The 27,099-nt window shown below is 40.7% G+C and overlaps 1 protein-coding gene across 1 annotated transcript in view; it reads right to left on the bottom strand.

The window, feature by feature from the left end:
• plxnc1 (plexin C1) overlaps positions 1-26,863 on the bottom strand; it is a 43,877-nt gene extending 17,014 nt beyond the window's left edge. Inside the window, exons 1-20 of the mRNA XM_066666871.1 lie at positions 25,516-26,863; positions 24,828-24,956; positions 24,470-24,601; positions 23,620-23,720; positions 21,237-21,342; positions 20,983-21,133; positions 16,225-16,318; positions 15,239-15,332; positions 12,812-12,844; positions 12,171-12,301; positions 11,911-12,087; positions 4,589-4,688; positions 4,126-4,308; positions 2,764-2,925; positions 2,570-2,672; positions 2,374-2,475; positions 2,099-2,202; positions 1,963-2,004; positions 1,348-1,472; positions 781-979 (exon numbers count right to left, since the gene is read on the bottom strand). Coding sequence (XP_066522968.1) covers positions 781-979; positions 1,348-1,472; positions 1,963-2,004; positions 2,099-2,202; positions 2,374-2,475; positions 2,570-2,672; positions 2,764-2,925; positions 4,126-4,308; positions 4,589-4,688; positions 11,911-12,087; positions 12,171-12,301; positions 12,812-12,844; positions 15,239-15,332; positions 16,225-16,318; positions 20,983-21,133; positions 21,237-21,342; positions 23,620-23,720; positions 24,470-24,601; positions 24,828-24,956; positions 25,516-26,421 — 3,174 coding nt within the window. The 5' untranslated portion in view covers positions 26,422-26,863. The remainder of the gene's footprint in view (positions 1-780; positions 980-1,347; positions 1,473-1,962; positions 2,005-2,098; positions 2,203-2,373; positions 2,476-2,569; positions 2,673-2,763; positions 2,926-4,125; positions 4,309-4,588; positions 4,689-11,910; positions 12,088-12,170; positions 12,302-12,811; positions 12,845-15,238; positions 15,333-16,224; positions 16,319-20,982; positions 21,134-21,236; positions 21,343-23,619; positions 23,721-24,469; positions 24,602-24,827; positions 24,957-25,515) is intronic.
• Positions 26,864-27,099: the final 236 nt, after the last annotated feature.

Genomic DNA, 27,099 nt, shown 5'->3' with positions numbered 1-27,099 from the left:
CTATTTTGGCTTCAGAGAGACACTGACACTCTGAGAAGCTCTTTTTATACCCAATCATGTTGTCAGTTGACCCAATTAGTGTTAATTGGTCTTCCAGCTGTTCGCTATATGCTCAATTTCCTTTTTCCAGCCACTTATTGCTACTTGTCCCAACTTTTTTGGGATTTGTTGACACTGTGAAATTTTGAATCAACATATTTTTCCTTTAAAATGTTACATTTACTCAGATTAAACTTTTGATCTGTCATCTATGTTCTATTACGAATGAAATATTGATATTTGCCATCTCCACATCATTGCATTCAGTTTTTATTCAGAATTTGTTTAGTGTCCCAACTTTTTTGGAATCCGGTTTGTATATATATATATATATATATATATATATATATATATATATATATATATATATATATATTCAGTTTCATTTTACATATTTCAATAGCCCTGCGAAGAACTGGCACCCAGTCCAGGGTGTTTCTCCACCTTATGCTCAATGATTCTGGGTAGGTTGAACTGGATAATCGGTAACAGAAAATAAATGAATGTATGAATATTTCAATATCTTAAATGTGTTTATATAACAAAACTGGCTAAATAAATGGCTTAATGCATAGGCAGAATTTTTGGCTAGACAGGTGCTTAGATGAATGCAAGGGATTGATTTGTTGGTTTGTTGGCTGGATGTCCTGGAAAACAGTGTGAGAAAGAATCATCTTCTCATAATACCATGATTTGTCTCTGATGAATGGACAGAACTGTTGGCCGAGAGAAGAAACTAACCCTGAGAAAGCCATAGAGACAGATGGACATCCAGTTGGTGAGAAGTTTTTCTACAATGGACTCCGTGCGACGCAGCAGGAGTTTGGGCTGAGCATTGCTGGGCTGATCCATCAGACTCTGCAGCAGATCCTCCATCAGCTGAGTGAGATATGGGAGGTCACCATGCAGGGCTACAGTCAGCAGTGAAGCCACTGCACACCTGATAACCAGTGCGAGAAAGAGGCATGCTCAAACAGGCCAACACCCTTGATTTCCACCAACTATTGGCTCAGCAGTATTCCTATACCATTTATCAATGTGGGGGGGCATCTTGTGATTTTCCAGGCTTATCGCACCTGCTAAGTCTGGCAGATAACTGAAGAGTATAATCAAATGTTTGAATGGAGTGGCACAAGTGTATGGCCTTCTTAAACATCTTTAGGCTAAACCACCAACAAGTCACAATAACAGCAAATAGTAAATTTCTTCTAATTAGACAAATGGACATAATAACTGGTTTAGACTGTTTTAATTTGAATCCAATTCTTTCCACAGATATATTTTTTCATAGGTATAAGGCTCACTCACTTGTCCTTTATGCTGAAGTTTTTCTGCTGCTCTAGTGCATGGATGAAACAGGTGAGGAACATCTGGTCTCGTATCAGTGCAGAAAAAGCCTGGCATTTTTCATCAGCTTCTATTTTCACTGCAACCTAATTAGAACACCACCACACATGCTTAGTTATACCTCTCACAATCTAGTATTATTTTTACAACATACACATATTTATATATGCATACACACATAAACAATATTTTTCCCCACTGGGAGCAAGGACGGAACCAGTCCAAGGCAAAACACCCAGGGTTTTGAGACTGTGGGAAGTGACCACAGGCATTTAAGAGGTTTAGATTTTGACATTTAAGTGGTGAAGCAAGTTCTTAAACAAGTGTGCCAACTTGAAGGTTTAGCTGATTGGTTTTGAACCTCTGGTAACTGTCTACATTCACCCTATATTTGAAGTCTATAATATTTTATTTATTGCTATCACACAACTGCTGCATTAATTTCCTCAGCTCACAGTCAAATGCATGTTCCTGAAAAAGGTCAGAAACCTATAAGACATTTCTAGATAATAAAAAATTAATTTAAAAACCCTTTTGAACTAATATAAGCCATTTTTAAGCATTACTTGGACTTACCTGTCCAATATCTTTAATCATTGAACTCGCTATAGGACCACCCTAAAAACAGATCATTATAGAACATATGAGTGATGTACATGTTACTCATATACACTTAACTCAGACACCAAATAGAGCTTTTCAGATTTCACACCTCAGGAAAAAATATTTTCAAAGCAAAATGCTTATAGTCCAGGTACGGAATGGCTCCAACATTTTCAACTAGGTCTGATTTCTCAGTCTGCAAATCCACAAAACCTGCATACAACAAAAAAGAAAGTGAAACCACTTCTATCGATTCAGTTTAAGTGGCTTTAAATAGTTGTCATGCTCAAACATATACTAAGTTATCAAATTGAATTCTCCTTTAGGTATAGACAACATAATGTTTATTTATGGGGTACCATAAGTGTTTCCTTAGTGACTGACCTTGTCTGATTTCATTTCTGATTTCATTCTCTAGAAGCTCCAGACGCTCATTCATTTGTGCACTCATCTGCTGTTTGCTTTTACGATGGACAAATACTCCAACTAAAAAAGGCACACACATGTACATATTAACTAAACCATACATAATAGTTCAAACAAAAAAAAAAAACTACAAATATCTAATTACAATACTCACCAAGAGCACCAATAAGAATCAAAATAATTAATGCCACAAGAATGTACAAATACTGTGGACCACTCTGTGTCTTTAAAAACGTTGAATAATTGCCAATCTCAACCTGAAAAAGATTAACTAAATTAATGTTCATGATTAAAGTATCCATACTGCAATGAGCAAATTAGAGTAAACGGTACAGACACAAGTCATACCTTGAGTGTATTCACACTTTCTTTCATATCAGTAATTTTACAGATGACAGCAGTAGACTGAACTTTATCGATGACACATTTGTTGAGCCAAGTGTTATTTCCTTTATGCACTGCCCACACCATCATTTCGTCCTTTGTAATATTCAATTCATCTTCCTTTTTCTAATGCAAGAAAAGTAATGTTTGGAAAAATTACAGTGAAACAAAGCATAGTAAATATATAATTTCATATATATTCATTTACAGTCAAGTACCTTCAGGCAATTAACAACTTTTTATTTTTTTGTTTTATTTTCTTTACGTTGTTTTACGTAGAAGTTTAGGAAGACTCCAATTCAGTTTCAGACCTAAATGCAATGTATTATGGACCCGCAACAATATATATAGTGGTAAACTCTACTAGCTGTCTACCTAAATTTTGTGCAATGTGCTTTAATTTCTTTGGGTCAAATAACAGATCTCGTAAAATAATTTCCCTGACAACAAGGACATCACTCAGCAAGAAGTTACACATAGTTTGTGGTCTTGTGCTCATCAAAAGCCACATACTGCTCCAGAAGGGCTGTCAATTTTTTTTCTTATTTCTGTACATATCAAAGCAACTGCGAGACAAATCAGGCCTATTCATGGGTTGCAGTAATGTAAATTGTTTAGAGTGGGGGCCATATTGGGGGCTGTCTGGCTTCAGAGGGCAAAAATAATGTAAACAAATGGGAAAGACTGATATATTTATCTCATACACAGTGCCACTCCCCGCGCTGGAGAAAGTTTTACAACACCCAGAAGCACAGAAACCCACTTCCGCTCTATGTGAAGGGGGCAATAGACCACACTGTGTAGTATAATGAGGAAAAAAAAAAGTCAGTTAAAACCAGTTAGCTATATTAGTATTTTTTTCATAGGATCTAATGGAAAAATGTTAGCATGTCAGTCTCTAATGTGTTTCTCTGCTCTTCTGTCCAAATCTGTGTGAGATATTCAAACATAGATCATATACAAGCTTCAGTAATCATCTTATTTCACTCAAGACACAGACGAACAGAGTTCTGTTTAGAAACATGATGTTAGACTACATCATGATGTAGACTACATGTGTAGACAGAAAAAAAAAAATCAATTTAAACTCAACTCAATTCTTGAGTTGTCTTTGAGTAATACGCAGGTCCCCAATATGACAGCAACTCTGTACTGTGACATCAGCTGCAACCGATGAATATGAGCAAGAAATAATTAACACTAGCAGCATATAAGAAAATGGGCCTAATTATTATAAACCGATTAAGTTTTGTTTTAATCACTCTCAGTGACAAGGAATCAACAATTTTGGACACAAATATATACTTGAATTACTGCTGCCCCTACCTGTATGGTGACAAGCACATCTTTGTCCACCTTAGATGTGGTAAAGTTATAAAATTCTGGATCTGGGTAGTAAGTGATATAATCTTGACATTCCACTGTTGAATTTCCCACTCTGAGCTTGACATAAAAAGAGCCTTTGTATTCTGTTTTTTCACTAGGGAACAAGGTCTTGTTCTGTGAGGGCTTATAAAAGTAACCAAATGTTAATTATATTAGTGGTGAATGATAAATTTGCTGCACACTCTGATGTAATATCTTACACTTCTATGTGTTTGTTCAAGTCTTTTTGTTTTCCCTTTTAAAATGTTTCTTAGATGCAAATTACATGAAATCTACATTGTTTAATGCTGTCATATATGTACTACATAAAAAAGTATATTGCATTTGACTTCTAAATGTTACAAGGTAAATAAAAGTTGTTACAGTGAACTTATCACTAGAATCCTAGAACATATTTTCATACCTGGTTTAAGTTGAGGGGAATCTCTTTGAGGGTTGAATTAAAAAAAATTGCATCCACAAACTCCAAATGCTGACCAAACACACTGATATTCCTCATACCACTAAAGGAAAAATGTTAAAACATTACATTTTCTAAGGGTAGAGGATGGAAGAGACAAAGCCTGCAAACTTAACAGTAGTACTTGAAAGAAAGTCTTTCTCCATCATCAAGTCTGCCACAGCTCTAAAGGGTACTACAATAAAACAAACATTTGGCACTGCTGAACCAGTTTTTTTTTACTGTCTCTTTAGTTTAAATGGATGGGTAACTTTTACTCAAATCAAAGAAAGCTAACTCAGGGGGTCATTCAGAAAATCAATTTTCATATAGTTTCCTATGGAGTTATATTTAAGCCAAAACTTATTGTATATATGAGTCATGATTTGAAAATGTAAATTATTCTTTCCATAATTTTCATAATAATATATAATATATATTTCAGATCCTGTCTTTATACGATAAGCATCCATGTAATTTTACTGTCATAAAATGGGGTATTTAGGGGTGTCTCTCAGTCCTCAATTAAGACTCAGTCTGAGACCTTCTATATCTCATTATGGAACTAATGGAACGCAGGTGGATTGGCGACTCGAAAGTGTCCGTGTTGCCCTGTGAAGGACTGGCGTCCCCTCCAGGGTGTATTCCCGCCTTGGGCCCGATGATTCCAGGTAGGCTCTGGACCCCCCGCGACCCTAAATTGGATAAGCGGTTACAGATAATGGATGGATGGATGGATGGTTTTACCGCCCAATTTCTGGTGGTTCTTTATGACAGTTTCTTGTGGATCTTTAAGAAGACAATTCATGCTGTGCTGTGGATCAACCCAGAATCAGAATGAGCTACCTAAAATCCAGATGGGGTGGTGATTCTCCCTCTGACAACAACAAACCACATACAAATTATGCTCCAAAATTAATTAAAATAAACTATGAAAGGAAGGTAATAAATGAAATACGGGTCAGAATGGAACAAGGAGCAGTGTTTAACTGTCCTTGAGGGGTGCATTCTGGTGTTTAGACAATGACATACTTTACTAATGACTGAAAAGAAAGAACATAGTTCACAGCTGATGGAGGAGTGTATTAATCATAAGCGTGCTGCCATTAGTGAGCAGAGCACACTCAACACTTTCTCAAGGCTCTGCAAGCTAAAGTTGATGAACTTGAGAAACAGAAAAAGGAACTTCAGGAATTAGCTGTGAAGAAGGTAGAGAAGTTGTATCCATCTCTCAGAGAATTGGAAAAAGTCTTCCAGCTCTGAATCAGGTGACAGTAATGCTGAAGAAGGTTATAATATAACATTGTTAGAAGCTGCTCCAATTGTGGTAAAACAAGTAAAATCTAGAGAGGGGGAGGCTAAAGTTTCAATTAGATGTCATATCAATGTGTTCACAAAGGAATATTATGAGAGATAAGATGAGATCTTGAAGAGCACAGTAATTTAATATTGAGTTGCTTACGGTGCTTAAGAATAGTTTAGGATCTATTGGTTACTAGCAAAAGGTTGTGGAATGTCCTCAGGTGAAAAATGAGTCTGTGGGTCAGTACACGCAGGGATTAGCTGAGGTATTTTTGCTTCACGGGTGGACAATCAGTTTGTTTTAGTAGCAGGCATTGTGAAATCTCGGGTGTCAGTGTCTAGTGGGCTGATGGTTTATCTCAGGAAATGAGGAAGATTTTGCATCTTTTGAAGCCCAGCTGGCTCACTAGTACACAGACTGAGTTGTCTGAGTGTTTTACAGTATATATTAAGATACATGTTGCCTCTGTGTTGCAAACTGCTCTCTATCTGACAAGTAATCACTTCACCCAAAGCCAAGTGTGTGTCACTCTTGTGGGAGAAAGGGACACTTGAGACATGACTGTAAAAAGAGGAAATGGCGAGAATAAATACAAGTCCATTTGAGAATCACTGAATTCAGAAGCCCTCGCACCCCTGAAGTGACAGACCATATACAAAACATATACAGGCTACTCAAATGGCTGCTCCCACTCAGATCTATGTTCTGAATCTTAACATTTAAACTAGGAATGTCTGCTGTGAGAGCATGTTTACAGCCAATTCTGCAAGTCCAAGATAAACCACTATGAATGAACATGGGGGCGGCACGGTGGCGCAGCAGGTAGTGTCGCAGTCACACAGCTTCAGGGACCTGGAGGTTGTGGGTTCGATTCACGCTCCGGGTGACTATATGTGAGGAGTTGGTGTGTTCTCCCTGTGTCCGCGCGGGTTTCCTCCCACAGTCCAAAAACACACGTTGCAGGTGGATTGGCGACTCAAAAGTGTCCGTAGGTGTGAGTGAAGATGTGTGTGTGTCTGTGTTGCACTGGCACCCCCTCCAGAGTGTAATCCCGCCTTGCGCCCAATGATTGCAGGTAGGCTCTGGACCCACCACGACTGAATTGGATAAGCGGTTACAGATAATGAATGCATGAATGTAGTTTTCTTGATTGACAAAAGACCACAAGCTGCTTCACCACTGAAAGCAATAGCTAAAAAATTTTCACTATAACATAATGTGCAATTATTTGTCTTTGTACAATGTAATGTGTCGTCAGCATTTAACCCATCTGTGGCAGTGAACACACACACACCTGGGTTTGTGGGTTCTAGTCCTGCTGTGAGGAGTTTCCTCCGGATGCTCCCATGGTCCAAAACCACACATCGGTAGGTGGACTGGCTACTCAGATGTGTTTCTAGGTGTAAGTGAATGTGTGAGTGTGTGTCACTCTGCAAAGGACTGGCGGCCCCTCCAGGGTGTGCTGCTGGTACCATTATTAAATTGCTTCTTCGCTTTCTGATCTTATGGAAAGTGGAGTGTTCTTAATGTGTTGAGTGGAAAGTAAAATGCTGTGTGGTCTCAGACATTTGTGCAGTGCTGTGTGTTTACTTTATTTCACTAAAATGAGAAGCTTGGGTGCTGGTGTGAAAACAGAGTGGTAAAATTCAGAGAGGAGGGAAGAGGAAGTACAGCCAGGGAGTCCATTAAAAGCCTGTGGTTTTGAGATGAGTCTGGGGATTAGTCTGCAGTATGTATAAACCAGATGAAAAGTCATAATTTATTTGAAAAACCCCTTCTAACTTTTCCACCTTGTCTGAGGTTGTGCGATATTTGGAAGTTTTTTCGAATTTTGGCCATTTTCTGTCCAGGATGCGATCCGAAGTTATATTTCTGGAGAGGTGCTCATCAGGTATTCTGTAGGGTTCACACAGATGTGTTGTCTATGGCATATGTTCAATGCAGAAGTTTAAATTGGGCTGTGACAATGGTTGCCAAAAAATGACACCAAGTCACAAACTGTGCTTTCAACACTAGTGCAAATATTCTCTGATGCTCCGGCTATGTACCTGTGGTCTTGCCTGGATAAAGGTGCATGTCTTGATTCCAATGGTGTTTGAACAAAGGAGGAAATTACATTGCACAAAAAAGTAAGGAAATTTGTGTTTGGTAGATTGTTTCTTTGTTGTAAAAATTCTTCTTGGCAATACATCTTGAAATGCCTGCTAATTTCCCTTTTAAATGGTGCCAAAGAACATGCATTTGTGGGGTAAGCAGTAGAGCTGAGTATGTGGGTTACGCCCATGAAAAATGGCCAAATCCTCTCTGTCAATGCCAAACAGCTTATTCTGCTGTTACTATTGACACTTGTTTTGAGCTTCTGGTACCCCCAGGTGCTGCCTGATTGGCACCTGATTAGCAGCACCTGTGAGCATGGGCCCTGCTACAGTGGTCAGTAGGTGTCTGCTCCAAGAATCAGCGCACCACGTTTGACGTCAAGCTGGTGTGTCCTTGTACCATCTTCAAATTGAAGGCCAGGTTCCATATAATGGGGGATATCAGAGACAGGCCGCAAAGTGGGCGTCCCAAGAAGACAACACCGCAAGAAGATCGTTTACTCACCCTGTCAGCACTTAGGTACCGTAGGGTCTTCTACAGATTTGGAGTCAAGGTTTGAAGGACAACATGGCTGACATGGCTCTCTGCCAAGACAATCCAGAACAGACTGCACGCAGCCAATCTCCGGTCCCATCAGGCTGCCAGGAGGTCTGTTATGACTGCCCTTCTCCGTCAGGCCTGTTTGTGCTAGTGTCAGCAACAGGTGAACTGTATCCTGAAAATGTGGAGGAACGTTATGTTCAGCATTGAGTCCAGATTCTACCTCATTCTCTGATGCAGAGAATACTATGCTAATTTTTTGGTGGAGGCAGTGTGATGGTCTGGGGCAGTATCTCCCTCACTGGAAAATCGAGGCTTGTCATCACTGGAGGCAATCTCAATGCAGAGAGATATCAAGATGAAATTCTGCAACCAGTGGCAATCCCATATCTCCGGTGTGGGACCGAACTCTATCCTCCAAGATGAAAACGCTTGCCCCCACAGAGCAAGGTTTATCCAGAGACTACCCCCAGAATTTGGGAATGGAGAAGATGGAATGGCCTGCTGGGATCAGCTTGAGCGTGCTGTTCGTGCCAGAGTGACCAACAAAACCACATTGACTGACTTGCGACAAGAGTTGAAGAGTGGGATGCCATCCCATGGCAGTGTGTGATCAGGCTGGTGACAAGCATGAGTAGGAGGTGTCAGGCTGTTGTGGCTGTGTATGGATCTTCCACACGCTACTGAGGCTCCAGTTTGTTAAATTAATAAGTTGTTAAATTGCCAATATGTCTTGTTTTTAAAATTTCAATCATCCAGTCCACCAAACACCAATGCATGTTCCTTACAAATATGGCACCATTTAAATGGGAAATTAACAGGCTTTCCAACGGTATAAGATTTATTGCCAAAAAGCATTGTTACAACAAAGAAATAATCTACCAAACACAAATTTCCTTACTTTTTGTGCTAAGTTAGCATAGCTCCTAAGGCACTTTTCCCATATTTGGCTAAGCAAATTCATAATTAAGGCATGTGGGGTCCACAACCATTTCTCCTCAGTATGGTGAAATCCAAAATTCCACTACCATACATCTAAGACCCTAACTGTCTGTCAGGGAAAGCATAGTGATAGTGGCTGAATATCAGAGTCTGACCAAGGAACACACTTCACAGGAAAAGCTGTACAGGAAGTCATGAATATGTTGCATCTGGTAGAATAAAATGACAGATCCTAAGCATAAAGCAACAGTTATTAAAATTACACTAAAGTGGGGTTTCTTGGGTAGATGCTCTACCTGCTGTATTGACTAGTATCAGAGCATCACCCACATGCAAGACTGGCTTGTGTCCATATGTGATAATTACAGCATGTGAAAAGCAGAACTGTTGCTCCTTTTACTGACAATATGGACTTTATGTGCTGCTGTTTTCTTCTTATATGTGAGTGACAATGCATTATTAGTGGGTGACCACGCAGCGGTTCACTGGAAAGGACCAAGGTTCCAAGAATCAGGAAAGGAACTGGTTCAAGAACTGGAGATCATTTGGTGGAAAAGCACCATGAATGACAGCAACAAATCAATGTTCTGATTGGTTAAACAAACCTCGCGATCTGATTGGTCCAGCTACAGCTTTCCTATAGGTCCATCAATTGGCCATCAAAGCAGGGTCTTAAATACGCAACTGCAAAAAGAGATTCAAACACGCAACAGAGAAGGTGAATGTGTGGATTTTTTCCACATCACTCATAAACTCTCACTGTCACATTTGGAACCTTAAAAAGGTTTGCTCATGCACATTTTAAGCCATTTGAGAAGGTACTGATTCACATTTTCACGACATTTGCTTTACAAATGCAAATCTTTATTACACATTTGTGAATTTAAATTATTATTATTGCTGTTGTTGTTTTAAATTTGTGCATTCCAATACATTTGTGGATTTTATTTTTACCTGTATATAGTTGCTAAAATGCAGTCTGTTACATTTGTGAGTATTGTTTTACAAACTCAGAATCTTTTTGACCCTTTTTTTAACTCCATACTGTGATTGGAAATTATTTTATTGTTAAATGGGGTGTTTATTTTTGATAAAAATCAAGCAATAATAAAAATATAGTACCTTTAATGTGGTGGGTTGTTCTTTTCTGCAGACAGCACAGTAAAAAATAAACAGCATTCAGCTGAATTAATCAGATAATTACAAATAAATCTGCAGCCTAAAGGCTTAGTCCATGTTCTACAATTTTACTACTATATTATTAATAAAGAAGTATATTTTATAACCAAATTTAACGAAAAAAGGCCCAGCTACAATATGTGAAGTTGTCACTGCCGTGGTCAGTGCTGATATCTGTGCTTGCGCAGGGAGGGAACTGAATGTATGTCACTAAACAAACAAAAAAGATATGCAGTAAAAAAATTAAATTATAGTAATAATAATAAATTGGGCGGCACGGTGGTGCAGCAGGTAGTGTCGCAGTCACACAGCTGCAGGGGCCTGGAGGTTGTGGGTTCGATTCCCGCTCCGGGTGACTGTCTGTGAGGAGTTGGTGTGTTCTCCCCGTGTCTGCGTGGGTTTCCTCCAGGTGCTCCAGTTTCCTCCCACAGTCCAAAAACACACGTTGGTAGGTGGATTGGTGACTCCAAAGTGTCCATAGGTGTGAGTGTGTGAGTGAGTGTGTGTGTGTGTCTGTGTTGCCCTGTGAAGGACTGGCGCCCCCTCCAGGGTGTATTCCCGCCTTGTGCCCAATGATTCCAGGTAGGCTCTGGACCCACGGCGACCCTGAACTGGATAAGCGGTTACAGATAATGAATGAACGAATGAATGAATGAATAATAAATTGCATTACAAAACGATTGTTCACGAGTCCCAAATCTTGAGTCTAAATCGAATCCAAGTCATTTGAAGTCTCAAGTCAAGTCTGAAGTCACTGTTTGAACGACTTAATTGCGACTTGAGTCCGCATCTCTGACATTAAGTGATTGGTGTCATCAATCCTCCATGTTCTGATAGAACAAAGACAAGTCTTTTGTTGTGAAAAGTGTACAACCCAGAAGTCGATTATGACCCCAAAATTATTCATGTATATTGCATTTTGTATTGGCAATATAATAGATTTGCATTAAAAAGCTGATGAATGTTTTCAAATCACATTTCACACATAAAGTGAGCTTTGGCTTATATATAACTCCACCAAGTTTTAACCAGACTCCAGACTTATAAGTGTTAAGAAAGTGTTTATGGTGCATGTATTTTTGTAACGAAAAGCTATTAACAGCCATTTGCAATCTATCATAATTGCATGAATCAATAAGTCTTCCTATTCTGAAATGTTTAATTTAAATCAAATAACAGGAAGAAACAGGTTCTACACAGTGTCAGTGATTTTTTTCTGCTGTACCTGGCCCAGGAGGTTTTAGGCTGTAGTCCAGTGCAAGTGGGCCGGGAGCCATATTTCATTGTGATGTTACCATGACAACGACCATCTGCTGTCACCACACACACTTTCACTGTTCCTTTATTTCCGCTTGGTATGTTAAACCTCAGAGAAACATTGGAGCTCTCCAACACTGGAACCCTGGTGAAACACAGCAGTTACACAAATGTATAAAGCTTGCAAACATATATGTATATATACCTACTTTATGCAGTAACACTCACTCCATTGAAGTGCACTCCTGTAATCCTTGAAAGCGAATTTTCCTGACCAGGGTCAAATTACTCCCTTTCAACACTGCATTGTATTTGCCAAGAAAGGAGACGTTACTGGGCTTCAGAGAGAACATTTGTGGCTATTAATGGGTATAAGGAGAAGGTTTTTAGAATGTGAAACTGACTATTAAACTAATCCTTCATATTATAACACACATTTCACACTGAGATAAAATGACCCCTATGTCAAGTACATTACTGTGACACATATACTGTAAAATAATATATACAACCAAACCAGCTGACAAGGTCTCAGGAATGGTAGGTGGTAGTGATGTTAGAGTGATGTTTGATGATATACAATTTTGTGCAATTAATTTTAAACAATTAATCTTGAAAATGAAAATAACATTTTATCATATATTAAAGTGTCTTAACTTTAGTTTGTTTCATGCAGATGCTGTGTAATATAACTGCTAAATTACATTATGATTTATGTGTATTAAAACCATACCCAAAACAATCATATTAAGTCTGGCAGAAAACACCATATTTTCACCTACAATTCTCTTTATCAATCCCCTATCTTCCCCCCAGATGAAGATTTCATTACACTGACACTGCATGTGACAGTGCTGATGGTCACTTACTGTATGACCTTTGGATATGTCTTCACACATGTTCTACAGAAGGGAGAAACAAACAGATTCACTGAATAAAAAAAATGCTTGTTGTACTCATTATGCCAACACTTACCCCCTCCCAATAGCATTAAAGTATATTTATACATAAGTTCACGAGACCAAAATTTTACATATAGTATGTATAATAAAAAATAGTGTGCAACATATTCATTAATTAAATATGTGTTGTGTTGTGCACGTACATCAATTAACATTAAAACCACTAATATCTTGTTAGAATGGCATCTTGTTATAATATGTTGTTACAATGGCACCACTCAAAAGTTAGGATATATTTGGTAGTAAGTGAACAGACAATTGTTGCAGCTGATTTGTTGGTAACAGGTACATGTGGGAAGATGGCACTATATTCATTCATTCATTCATTATCTGTAACCGCTTATCCAGTTCAGGTTCGCGGCGGGCCCAGAGCCTACCTGGAATCATTGGGCGCAAGGTGGGAATACACCCTGGAGGGGGCGCCAGTCCTTCACGGGGCAACACACACACTCACACACACACACCTACGGACACTTTTTTTGAGTCGCCAATCTACCTACCAACGTGTGTTTTTGGACTGTGGGAGGAAACCGGAGCACCCGGAGGAAACCCACATAGACACGGGGAGAACACACCAAACTCCTCACAGACAGTCACCCGGAGCGGGAATCGAACCCACAACCTCCAGGTCCCTGGAGCTGTGTGACTGCAACACTACCTGCTGCGCCACCGTGCCGCCCAAGAAGGCACTATAGTAAAAGTAAAAGAAAAAGAAAAGTAAAAGAAAGTAAGCCAATGGGAACGGTGTGATGCTCTAGGCCTAGGGTCACAAATAGGCGGCCCGCAGTTTGAGTTCGGACCCAGACGCTGTCCTATCCAGACCTGGACCTGTAACTGATAAACTATTAAGAGCTGTTTAATTTATAAAAGAGTGTTTGTTTTAAATGATGTGACTACTCTATTCAATTATGGTTCAGGTTTAGCGTGCCAGGAAATTACCAGACTAATCGCATACGTTTCTGCATATCACACGTAAGGATACTCAGTTAATCAGATCTGTGCATTATGATGACAGAGGTGAAGCCAGGGGGTGGCCAATGGTAGCCAAGGCCAGCATAAATTAATCTTTTAATTAATAAATTAATCAAGACACACTACTAGATCCACAACAACGTCACATAGAAAAAAATAAGGTGTCATTTTCTGTGCCAGCCCTGTGTGGGTAATGGTCTCAGTCTGGCCACCCCTATGAAAATTGTCTGGCTCCACCACTGTATGATGAGCGTTGTGACTTCAATGAGTGACACACACAGGGCAGGGCTCCAGACACCACTGTCCTGGGGCCAGTAAAAATAGCCCAAAGGATGTGATGAAACATCTTTTGGGACACTTTCAGGAAGAGAGTGTTGTGTGAGGTAAAACCAGAAAAATTTAAAATAAGGGAACGATTATTGGATTAAGTCCTGCCCTCCAGTAATAAAAGCCACTCACATTGCTGGTTATGTAAATTAGTCAACAGCAACTACAAGTCATTAGGGACTTTCTTTATATATGCATTTTTCATGCATATCTTTGTTTTATTAAAAAAAATTTAAAAAGGACATTTTATTTAGAGTATTTGTTATTTATAATATTTATAAATCTTGTTGAAATATATTGAAATGTAATTTAAAGTGTAATTTGATTTGAAACCCCATTGTTAACTGCATAAAATGTTGCTATAACTACAAGGCTACTTCAGTATGCAGAAAATGGCACTGATCATAATACAGGTCATACATTGTTCCGGACCTTGGCTTGAGAAAAGTTTCTCTAACTGGACCTTCATGAATTTTAATTAATTTCCCCTGCTTTAGGCAATGTCCTGCTGAAAAACATTGTGCCCTGGCATTCATGTGGATGTTTCTCTGAGATATATCTCCTAACTAAACACTGCTGCAGACCAAGTGCTTCCCTTTAGGGCAGTAGTTTTCCCTAACTGTAGTGGACTCTTTCAGCAAGATAATGCACCCTGCCACACTGCAAAAATTGTCCAGGAATGATTTGAGGGCAATGACAAAATATTCAAGATTGTGATATGGCATTCAGTATCTCCAGACTTTTGGTCAATCGAGAAACTTTGAGATGTGCTTAAGAAATAAGTCCAATCCATGGAGACCCCAGGTCACAATATAGAGGACTTACAAGACGCAACTTGAAGAATCTGCTGCTGAAGACTTGGTGCTAAATACCACAGGTCACCTTCAGTGGTCTACTGGTATACCTTGATAGGCTTCTTTGGTGAAACCAAGTCTGTTTACTGTTATGGCTGATCAGTGTGTGCATGCTATCTGATCTCCAGGATTGTTCAACTATTCTAACAAAAAAATAATGATTTAAGTTATATGACCTTACCTCTATGTGGGCCTTTGGTTCTGACTCATCAGTCCAGCTGCACTCGTTACTACTGCTGGACCACTGACAGTGAACTGAGACACACACTACACAGCTGCATATAAAACAAACACAAAATCTTAACAACTGAACCAGCCAACATAACATGACAGGATTAATGCATTCATTCATTCATTGTCTAGCATGAATGTAGCAACAGAAGCAAAGAAGCCCTCTGTCACATGTAGCTTCCACCAGCTCCTCCTGGGGGATACCCAGGCATTCTTGACATAAATATCTATTGTTTCATCTTATATTAAAACCTACTTACAATGAAAGTCTCTTTAGTATCTAACAAACTCTGTGTGCTTATGAATGGGATTTGTGCAAAATAAAGGCTATTTTCAGGCAAATTTCTTCTGTAAACATTTAGGGTAGCTGTGACTTAATGGTAGGAGAAGTAGGCTTGAAGCTGGAATGTCGCTGGTTCAATCCCAACTAGAAAAATCCAGAGATGAAGTGCCCTTGAACAAGGTATCTAACGTCCCAAAACAATTCCCAGGTGCCAAGAGCGGCTGCCCACTGCTCCAATGGTGTGTTCACTGCCTCAAATCACTACTGTGTGCATGTGTATTTTCACTGCCATGGATGGGTTAAATACAGAGGTCAATGATTTATGGTGATCCTAATATTCTTCCTCAGAGTTCAGATATTTTATACTTCTAAATTATTCACCTTTTTCAAGATTTCAGCATTTTCTGAAGAATTGCAATTTTGATTACGAAGGGCAACACCATTTTTATCAGGGCATAATTTTAATTTAGTTCCAATAAATATTATTTATTAAATTAAATATTATATATTATTATTATCTAACATTTTCAGTGTGCGAGTGAGCTAATAACTACAAAGGCAATTTTTCATGACATTTTCTTCCATTTTAAGGAGCCATCAGCTAAAATGTATCATGATGACAGTTTGCAGGTTAAAGTGTTTGTAAATCTTACCGAGCATATGATGTTGTTCCACTGATGTTTGGACAGATCCTCAGTGCAAGTCTCTCTGTGATCTTTTGATCTCCTATAGTGACAGTCGCTGTAGCTGGATATATTAAAAATGATAACACTTTAGGATTTGTCATGATCAGGTGTTGAGAGTTATGATAAATTACTGACAGTGGCGACCAGGAGTCTTAATATGTTTATAAATTCTTATAAACTCTTACCCATACCGCTTCCTGAAAGTGTTAATCTAAAGGAAAACTGTTAGCACGTCAGGGTCTAATACATTTCTCTGCTTTTCTGTCTGAATCTGAATGAGGTATTTATACACAGATCGTATACAAGCTTCAGTAATCATGTTATTTCACACTTCTTTTGTTTAAGAATGTAAGAGACAGGCCACATGTTCCATTAGGCTTGTTCGAGATGAACTGCGCTTGGTGGTCAGTGAAAGAAACCGGTTGCAGTTGGGAGGGGAGGTTTGTAGAGAGGATTCTATGTACTGACTCTCTTGTTTTGCTGGGAGACTTCAATGCTTACATTGGCAATGACTGGGAAACCTGGAGAAGAGTGATTGGGAGGAATGGCCTGCCTGATCTGAACCCGAGTGGTGTGATGTTATTGGACTTTTGTGCTAGCCATGTTTTATGGCTCCTCCTTGGATCACCACCTTAACGTGGTGGAGGGGTTTGCGTGCCTGTGTGAGCCTAGGAGCTATGTTGTCGGGGGCAATAGCCCCTGGTAGGGTCTCCCAAGGCAAATTGGTCCTAGGTGATGGGCCAGACAAAGAGTGATCCATAAAGACAAGGATGAAAAAGATAACAACGAGGACACAGCCTCCCTTGCCCGGAGCAGGGTTACCGGGGCCTCACCCTGGAGCCAGGCCTGGGGGAGGGGCTCCTTGGCGAGCGCCTGGTGGCCGGACTTTCACCTATGGGGTCCGGCCGGGCTTAGCCCGAAGGAAATACATGGGTCCACTCTCCCATGGGCCCACCACCTGTGGGAGAGGTAGTAATCCGGGTCTGGTGCATTGTGGATCGGGTGGCGGTCGGGGTCGGGGGCCCTGGCGTTCTGATCCTCGGTTACTGAAACTGGCTTTCGGAACATGGAACGTAACCTCTCTGGTGGGAAAAGAGCCTGAGCTGGTGCGCGAGGTTGAGAGGTACCAGCTAGATATAGTTGGGCTCACCTCGACACACAGTATGGGCTCTGGAACCAATCTCCTTGAGAGGGGCTGGATGCTCTTTCACTCTGGAGTTGCCCAGGGTGAGAGGCGTAAGGCAGGTGTGGGCTCACTCATAGCCCCCCAGCTTAGCGCCTGTACGTTGGGGTTTACCCCAGTGGACGAGAGGGTAATTTCCCTGCGCCTTCGGGTTGGGGAAAGGGCTCTGACTGTTGTTTGTGCTTATGCACCGAACAGCAGTTCAGAGTACCATGCCTTCTTGGGGACCCTAGAGGGAGTGCTGGAGAACACTCATTCTGGGGACTCCATTGTTCTGCTGGGGGACTTCAACGCTCACGTGGGTAATGACAGTGAGACCTGGAGGGGCGTGATTGGGAGGAACGGCCCAGCTGATCTGAACCCGAGTGGTGTTCAGTTATTGGATTTCTGTGCTCGTCACAGTTTGTCCATTACGAACACCATGTTCGAACATAAGGGTGTCCACAAGTACACCTGGCATCAGGACACCCTAGGCCGCATTTCGATGATCGACTTTATAGTCGTATCATCTGACCTGCGGCCATATGTTCTGGACACTCGGGTGAAGAGAGGCGCTGAGCTGTCAACTGATCACCACCTTGTGGTGAGTTGGATCAGATGGCGGGGGAGGATGCCGGACAGACCTGGCAGGCCCAAACGTGTGCTGAGGGTTTGCTGGGAACGTTTGGCAGAGGAACCTGTCAGAAAGATCTTCAACTCCCACATCCGGCAGAGCTTCGACTGCATCCCGGGGGAGGCTGGTGACATTGAGTCCGAGTGGGCCATGTTCCGGACCTCCATTGTTGAGGCGGCTGAACGGAGCTGTGGCTGCAAGGTTGTCGGTGCCTGTCGGGGTGGCAACCCCCGCACTCGGTGGTGGACACCCCGGGTGAGGGGGGCTATCAAGCTGAAGAAAGAGTCCTATCAAGCCTGGTTGGCTCAGGGGACTCCGGAGGCAGCCGACAGGTACCGGGGAGCCAAGCGGCTTGCGGCCTCGGCAGTCGCTGAGGCAAAAACTCGGGTGTGGGAGGAGCTCGGTGAGAACATGGAAAACGACTTTCGGTCGGCTCCAAGAAGTTTCTGGCAAACCGTCAGGCGACTCAGGAGGGGAAAGCAGTTTTCCACCAACACTGTATATGGTGGGGGTGGGGAACTGTTGACCTCGACTGGGGACGTCATCAGACGGTGGAAGGAGTACTTCGAGGATCTTCTCAATCCCACCAGCACGTCTTCCGCAGAGGAAGCAGAGCTTGGGGACCCCGGGGGGGGCTCGTCTATCACTGGGGCTGAAGTGGCCAAGGTGGTAGGGAAACTCCTTGGCGGTGGGGCCCCGGGGGTGGATGAGGTTCACCCCGGGTTCCTCAAGGCTCTGGATGTTGTGGGGCTGTCCTGGTTGACACGTCTTTGCAACATCGCGTGGACATCGGGGGCAGTGCCTCTAGACTGGCAGACTGGGGTGGTGGTTCCCCTTTTCAAAAAGGGGGATCGGAGGGTGTGTTCCAACTATAGGGGGATCACACTCCTCAGCCTCCCCGGTAAGGTCTATGCGGGGGTACTGGAGAAGAGAGTCCGACTGATAGTTGAACCTCGGATCCAGGAGGAACAATGCGGATTCCGCCCCGGTCGTGGAACACAGGACCAGCTCTTTACCCTCGCTAGGATCCTGGAGGGTGCATGGGAGTTTGCTCAACCAGTCTACATGTGTTTTGTGGATCTGGAGAAGGCATTCGACCGTGTCCCTCGGGGTATTCTGTGGGGGGTGCTCAGGGAGTATGGGGTACTGGGCTCTTTGTTACGAGCTATCCAGTCCCTGTACAAACAGAGCAGGAGTCTGGTTCGTATGGCTGGCAGTAAATCTGACTGGTTTCCAGTCAGAGTTGGACTCCGTCAGGGCTGCCCGTTGTCACCGGTTCTGTTCATAATTTTTATGGACAGAATTTCTCGGCGTAGCCAAGTGGCGGAGGGTGTCCGGTTTGGTGGTCTCAGGATTCCATGTCTGCTTTTTGCAGATGATGTGGTCTTGTTGGCTTCATCGAGCCGGGACCTCCGGCTCTTGCTGGACCAGTTTGCAGCCGAGTGTGAAGCGGTAGGGATGAGGATCAGCACCTCCAAGTCCGAGTCCATGGTACTCAGCCGGAAAAGGGTGGAGTGCTCTCTCCAGGTTGGAAGTGAGATCCTGCCTCAAGTGGAGGAGTTTAAATACCTCGGGGTCTTGTTCACGAGTGAGGGAAAGATGGAGCGTGAGATTGACAGGCGAATCGGTGCAGCGTCAGCAGTAATGCGGGCTCTGTACCGGTCCGTTGTGGTGAAGAGAGAGCTGAGCAGAAAAGCAAAGCTCTCGATTTACCGTTCAATCTACGTCCCAACCCTCACCTATGGTCACGAGCTTTGGGTAGTGACCGAAAGAACGAGATCGCGGGTACAAGCGGCTGAAATGAGTTTTCTCCGCAGGATGTCTGGACTCTCCCTTAGAGACAGGGTTAGGAGCTCGGACATCCGGGAGAGACTCGGAGTGGAGCCGCTGCTCCTCCACGTCGAGAGGAGCCAGCTGAGATGGTTCGGGCATCTGGTTCGGATGCCTCCTGGACGCCTTCCTGGAGAGGTGTTCCGGGCATGTCCAACGGGGAGGAGGCCCCGGGGCAGACCAAGAACACGCTGGAGAGACTATATGTCTCGACTGGCCTGGGAACGCCTCGGTATACCCCCGGAGGAGCTAGAGTCGGTGGCTGGGGAGAGGGAGGTCTGGGTTTCTTTGCTCCGACTGCTTCCCCCGCGACCCGGACCCGGATAAGCGGTGGATAATGGATGGATGGATGGATGTTTTATGGTTTGTCCATAACACCATGTTCGAATACAAATGGCTCATAAATGTACTTGATACCAGAGCACCTTGGGCCAAAGGTCAATGATCGATTTTGTGAGGCCATATGTTTTGGACACTCTGGAAAAGAGAGGGACTGAGCTGTCAACCAATCACCATCTGGTTGTGAGGACTTCAGTGTTGTGAGGTTACCCACATATATTCCCAGTATAAAGGTGAATTGGTTTAATATAACTAAATATGGGAACTGATCATATAGTAATATCTAATTTAAATCATTTTTACACTTTTAATTGCACTCTAGCTTTAATATAGAAGGGGGAATACTGTAGCCCCCAGTTAAAATGGTTCCCACCTATATTCTCAGTATAAGGGTGAGTTGGTTCACTGTAACTTTCTGTCTTAACTGATTGTAGGGTGATAAATAATTTGCATAATCTTTACAATTTTAACGGCACTCTACATTTCTGTAGGCCAATTTCCTGCCTTTAATATTGTCAAATATTTTATGGATGAAACTGTAAGCCCTTGAAGATCATTATGTCAGAAGGAAATGTACTCCAGCTTCAATATACTAAAGGGAAACAACATGTGTACATTTATACATGTATAATACAGCGAATAACACAAACTTATGAATGCACAGTATAATATAGTTTATTTGCCTATTCAACAAGTAAATCCTATTCACTACAAATAAATTAATCATTTAAAGTCCAGAACTATAAATATTCAAACTGACCATTCACAGGCAGTCGCTCTTTGGAGATATTGCAGGTACATTTGGGAAAATCATTCACACTGTCACAAAGATTCTCATCACCTTCTGTGAAGTTACATGTAATTGGAAGCTTTTGAGTTGCCTTCACATTCAAGTAGAGATTTAGTGTAACCTGAATAAGAGAGTACATTTAGTGGAATATCATCATTTAAATTAAATGCAGTAAATTATTTCACAAGTTTATAAGTTCATTCAACCAAATAAACACCCTTTACCTTTGTGGAGACTTCATTTACTTGAAAAGAAATCAGCTCTTTCTGAAAAGAATCTTCAGAAATAGAAATCCAAGCAGAATTTGAACAATTAGCCTCAGTAGAGCATCTAGAGTGGCCAAAATGAGAAACAAATCACACATCATTAACACTGTGTGTATATTGCCCAAGGAACAACTAAAGAGTATCTGGAGATTTTCAACATGCATGAATAAAATATTTCTGAAATGTTCTGTCCTCATTAACAAGAATGGTAAGATAATACTCCATACAACTATTTAGATAAGGCAAGGGTTATGTAAACAATATAGTAACATATTATTAACAGTAAATTTCCTCCTACATGTCTTAACATTGAAAGCAAAATATAGCTTACAAAGATATTATGTTACATATGTACTGAACTGAATTTAATTGAATTCAACTGAATATAATTTTCTTGGAGTCCAAACTGCCCTTCTGTATTAATATGAAGCCTTATAATTGTTTGCAAATCCTGAGGCTAGTATGACTCCTCAAAGAATGCACAGAGAACCTGAAAACTGTGTGTAGTGGTTATGTTAGTATGGTAGTTGGCATGACTCAACCAATTATTATCATTAAAAGAGAACATAAGAGAACAAGAAAGATTTCTTGATTAACCTGTCTTTCTTTTATCATTAACAGAGACAGCTAAATTGGTGATCACCATTGACTATACTTCAGAACACAAGTATATTCAGTGTTTTAATCAGTCCTCTATTTTTTTATTCTTTTATTCAGTTCTATATATTATGGAGAGGAATTAGTGCCAAATAGAAAAACAATCACTGCAATAGGACAATGTGAAATGCAATCCGCACACGTCAATGTTTTTCCACACTAAAATGAAGAATATGTGCCAAAATTAAAAGCAAAACCGCTATTACATAGTTTTCACATTGCTTGACCTTGTTACTAAAAAACAATACTCGAGGATTTGCATTTTAAAAATTACATGCTGAATTAGTGTCAGAATTGAATACAGTCACTTCAAAATGTAACAAGTACACAACTGTATTGCTTTACATCGTGAGATACCGTACTTTAAAATTAAACATCTCATTGTAATGCAATATACGTGAGATTACTTTTAAATACAGACATGCAGAAAATGTGCCATAATGAAATAAAAAATATTCATTACATTCATTTAATGCCACTCTGTCTCTTCAATACGTCAACTCTGTCAATACGTGTCGATTTCCATTCAAAGAATAATATGTTGAATTTGTATCAGAATCTCAATGTAATCTTTTAAATGCATCCTTGCATTTCACATTGCTTTTAATTTTGGCACAATTCCTCTCTATAATATTTATGTAATAACAGTAGTTTACACAAATTCATTGGTGCAAACATTAGGTAATCTCTGCTACTGTTTCTGACTTTACACTTAAGGTGAACCAATGAAGTAGGTAGGTGTGTCTAACAGAGAGGACTCTGTTCGTGAAACTCCAGCAGCACTGCTGTGTCTGATCCACTCATACCAGCACAACACTTACTACCACCACCATGTCGGTGTAACTGCAGTGCTGAGACTGATCCACCACTCAAATCATACCTACTCTGTCGTGGTCCTCTAGGGGTCCTCACCATTAAAGAGCAGGGTGAAATGGAAATAAGAAAGTATGTAGAGAAACATCCTGTAATTGTAGAACTACAAAATGCTCCTGTCAGTGGAGCTGATAAAATGGACAGTGAGTGTAGAAACGATGTGCTAGTAATCCAGTGCATCTCAGCTCAAAACACACCACCACCATGTCAGTGTCACTGCAGCACTGAGAATGATCCACCACCCAAATAGTAAATGCTCTGAGGTGGCCCTATGGAGGTTCAGTGAAGAATATTTAAAAAAAAATAGCTTGTTAAAATTATGGATTATGTATACAGACAAGTTATGCAAACTCTTTCCTTTTTTTAATTTTATAAAATAATTTTTATTAAATGTGTCCAAATATACATAATTCATTAATGGAATCCCAGCTAATATAACACGTTTATAATAAATTTCGTATTGGAGCAAACCTGTCATACTTTACAGATTTGTGTGTTCTCTGTTTTTTTTATTTTGATCACTCCCATAAGCAACTGATTAACACTGCAAAATGAGTGAATGATATAGAGTCTGTTTTGTTGTACAATAAATAACCATCAGTATAGTGGGCACACATGGCAGTTGAGATAAGCTTAAGTTTCACAATAATTGTTTGTGAACCTGACATTATTGAATCATTTACAACATGTAGTGAATTTGTTTGGGGATTATGACACTAGATCAGGATCACTGGCTCTTGGCAATTGTTCCATTAAATGACCCCTGATGTCGTGCCTGTGACTGATGTATTCAAATTTGTTAGAAACCTACTTTCTTGTGGTCAAACACCAGCCACAGGAAGGATCCTGAGAAGCTCTGCAGTCTTTCAGCGTGAGGAACATATTGCACTGAGTCACTGACACCCGTCTGATCTGAAAAACATACGCATAAACTAAAAAAAAATATTTAAAAGTATCCTTCTTTTTGAAATTGCAGTTGTTGCTGCAGTTTGTTACCTAAATAATGCACTGGGTTTTTATAATCTAAAACTCTCATTTCAAAAAGCTGAGCAAAAATTTCCTCCTTTAACAGCCTGTGTTTTCATTAAGTAGAGTGTTTCCAACTGACTGAACACTTAAGAAGGAATTCAGTTTAAATTTCATGATTTTGTAATCCCTAACAGATAAAATTAAGCACAGATTTAGGATCCCAGAGGCACAAGCCACTAGCGGTGATGTTCATGAGCAAATGCATAAGCACGTACTGGAGTTACTTTTAGGGCAAACATTATATGAGAATCCTAACTGAATATGAAATTAATTGTTTTAAAAAATACAATACACACACACACACACACACACACACATACACACTTAGGAGCATGGAGAAGAGCTGTAGGGGAAAATTAAGATTATTTAATCAGCTGTCACAATACATTTTTCCTGACCAACAAAATAAAGCCAAATATGGACCCACCAAATATTTATGCCTCTAACATGATTGAAGATGTTGCCTATGAGATTAGGTGGCCAGTCAATTACATCAAATGTAATTAATTTTTTTATCCGCAATGATTATAAATCCAGAGCTGGAAAATTATTTTAAGTTTTGGTCTTAAGACATTATAATGATGCATCTGTCTACTTCAGATGATGTGTCTGTCTACTGGAAAAACACTAACCTGATTTTTCAAAGCTATGTAGATGTACTGACGATCCACTGGATCAAAGTACATTCTGGGAAACACCATTCTATCATCATCAGATCTGTACAGCATTGTTGCACAGCTAGATAAAGCTTTGTCCAACACAATCTGAAAACAATAGGTGGAAACAAATATTGAAGACAAGCATAATATTGGCTGTGAGTGCTGGCCATTGTTCATGGATAAAAATATGGCAAAATGTTTACTCTAAAATAATCAAATGGATATCGTGGAAACATTAAAATAAAAATCAGGTGACTGATCTAACATTTGTATTTTCTTGAATGATGAGAAACATGTTCTTTCAGAGAAAAAAATGGAAAGAAAAACAGACCTTCATCAGTTGACCATTCGCAGTTCCAATGTAAAACATAATCCAGGATCCTTTCTGTTCTGCTACTACAGCTGTCATTGAACGGTGTTTGAAAACCTCCACCAGTAGATTCAAAACATGTTTTTCTTTCTGCAGAAACGCAAAAACATGTTTGAGGAAAATATGTATAATATAAAAGTATGCTTATAAGGAAAATGAATTGTATGTCTTTTACACTATTCCCAGTAAACATTTAGCCGTTGATTCAACGTTGAAATAACGTAATGACTGCCGTCTAATCAACGTTCTCTTATGGTTGAAAATGAAAGTTGAAAAGACGTCCAAACACAGACATTGAAAAGACGACTATTAGTCGTATTTTGCACGTCCATTTATGTTAGTAATTGGTGCCGAAATAAATTACTTGTATAAAACGCATTTTGGACGTCCAATGACGTTATCGATTGGTCACCACTTAACTAACTTATTAAGATGGAATTTGGACGTCCATTGACGTTTAAAATATGTCCTTGACGGACAGACTACTTTTAGACCTATTTTGAACGTCCAGGGACGTTCCTTGTTTACTGGGTTAGGTTTAAAAACCAACATATGAAGCTAATCTGATTATAGTTTCTCAGTGGAAAGTGGCAGATAATGTGAAATATTAAAATGCATGGCAGCTATTTATTTATTAACTGTTTCTAACCTTAGCCGCACACAGTGGGGTACAGCTGAACTCTGGAGGTACAGTGTTTTGAAGCTGGCTGAGGTTGAAAACGGCTAAAGCGGTGTCCTCGGGGTCGTGCTCTTTTCCCGCAGTGAATATTCCCGCCCAAAGAAGAGGAGAATCAGAGGACAAAACTGGAGAAGAGGACAGGAGCTTTGGACGGGGTTTGTCCTCACAGCAATGTAGCCTCGCACCCTTCAGAGATCTGATCATATCTGCTTTACTTCGACTGTTGTTCATCTGTAGGACCACCACTGCGGGGTCTTCTTTAGACTTAATGTTCACCAGCAGATACGAGTGAGAGGAAGAAGAGCTCTGGAACCCGTCAACCCACTCCACATCTCTTTGTGTTTTAATGACGCCGTCTTGTGATTCACTGTCAATTTTAGAGAATATTCCTCCTGTCTGAGAGTCTAGAGTGTTCCGAAATGTTATATAACCGTCATTATCATCTGAGATCTCTCTGGAAACCAACATATAACTTTCTGTTGAACCACCGTTTTTAAAATCTACAAGAAAAGCGGCAGCTGATTTGTTCACTGACGGTCCAACTTCAATACTCTCCCGGTGAATAATTCTGGTGATATCATTAATATCGAGGACTTCACAGTATCCACAGTCAGAAGTTCCACATGTGATCAGGGTCTGATTCGCCTCAAAAGGCAGTAAAATATTCACTTGGATCGGATGTGTGCGGTTAGAAATATCTCTGTGTTTTTCTTCTACGAGGTCGTGCCGCAGCTGAAGAAGCTGAGAGTCTGTGACAACGAAAACTGTCCCGTTTCCCACAGCAAAGTCCCTGATTTCTCCTTTAAAGGTGATCTCCATTAACGCGTAAACACTGCTTTCAAATAAAAGAAGGATTCCCAGAAACACAGCCCTCATTTTACAGGTGTGAGTGGAGCTCAGGTTCAGAGACAGTGTCAGTTTACTCTCGGTGTGGAGCTGAGAGAAGAGGGTGACAGTGCCTTTAGACCCCGGTCTGAGGAAAGTGGACGGAGCTGAAGTCTTCCGTGTTCAGTGAGTGTAGCACATCCTCAGCCGTCGTTAGGATCCAGATTAAAGTGTGTTCAGCTGCTGAAGTCCTCCCTGAACTCACTGATGACCAATAAACATTGTTCTACAGTGTAGATATCACCCTGAACGGTTCCAGTAACTCAGATTTTCCAGACAATAAAACTGTATCCAGGTCAGAGAAGGGACTCACAACACAGTTGAGATTAATCGATATGTGACAGCGCTGGTGACTTTTGTAACTTTATGGTCTTTCACGTCTCAGTGCTGCGCCCCAGTGGAGACACTAGGACAGTAGTGTGGAGCTGTAACAGGAATCCAACTCCCCTTCGCGGGACACGCAGCCGTATAGCCATTAAATAACCATTAATCTTGAATTTTACCTGTACATATATTCTCGTATTCTCTGAAAAGAGTTTAGTTATAAGTATGGAGAGAGATTATACTCAAAATACTTTGCGTAAATGTTAATCCACAAATTAAACACAAGCCACAAATATGTTTCACTATTCACAAATGAATACATCCCAATCTGTGTCTCACCGTCTG

Source organism: Hoplias malabaricus, chromosome 4 (assembly GCF_029633855.1).
Source record: "Hoplias malabaricus isolate fHopMal1 chromosome 4, fHopMal1.hap1, whole genome shotgun sequence".
NCBI lineage: Eukaryota > Metazoa > Chordata > Actinopteri > Characiformes > Erythrinidae > Hoplias > Hoplias malabaricus.
The sequence above is the reverse complement of the archived record's forward strand: the minus strand, read 5'-3'. Positions and strand labels throughout refer to the sequence as shown.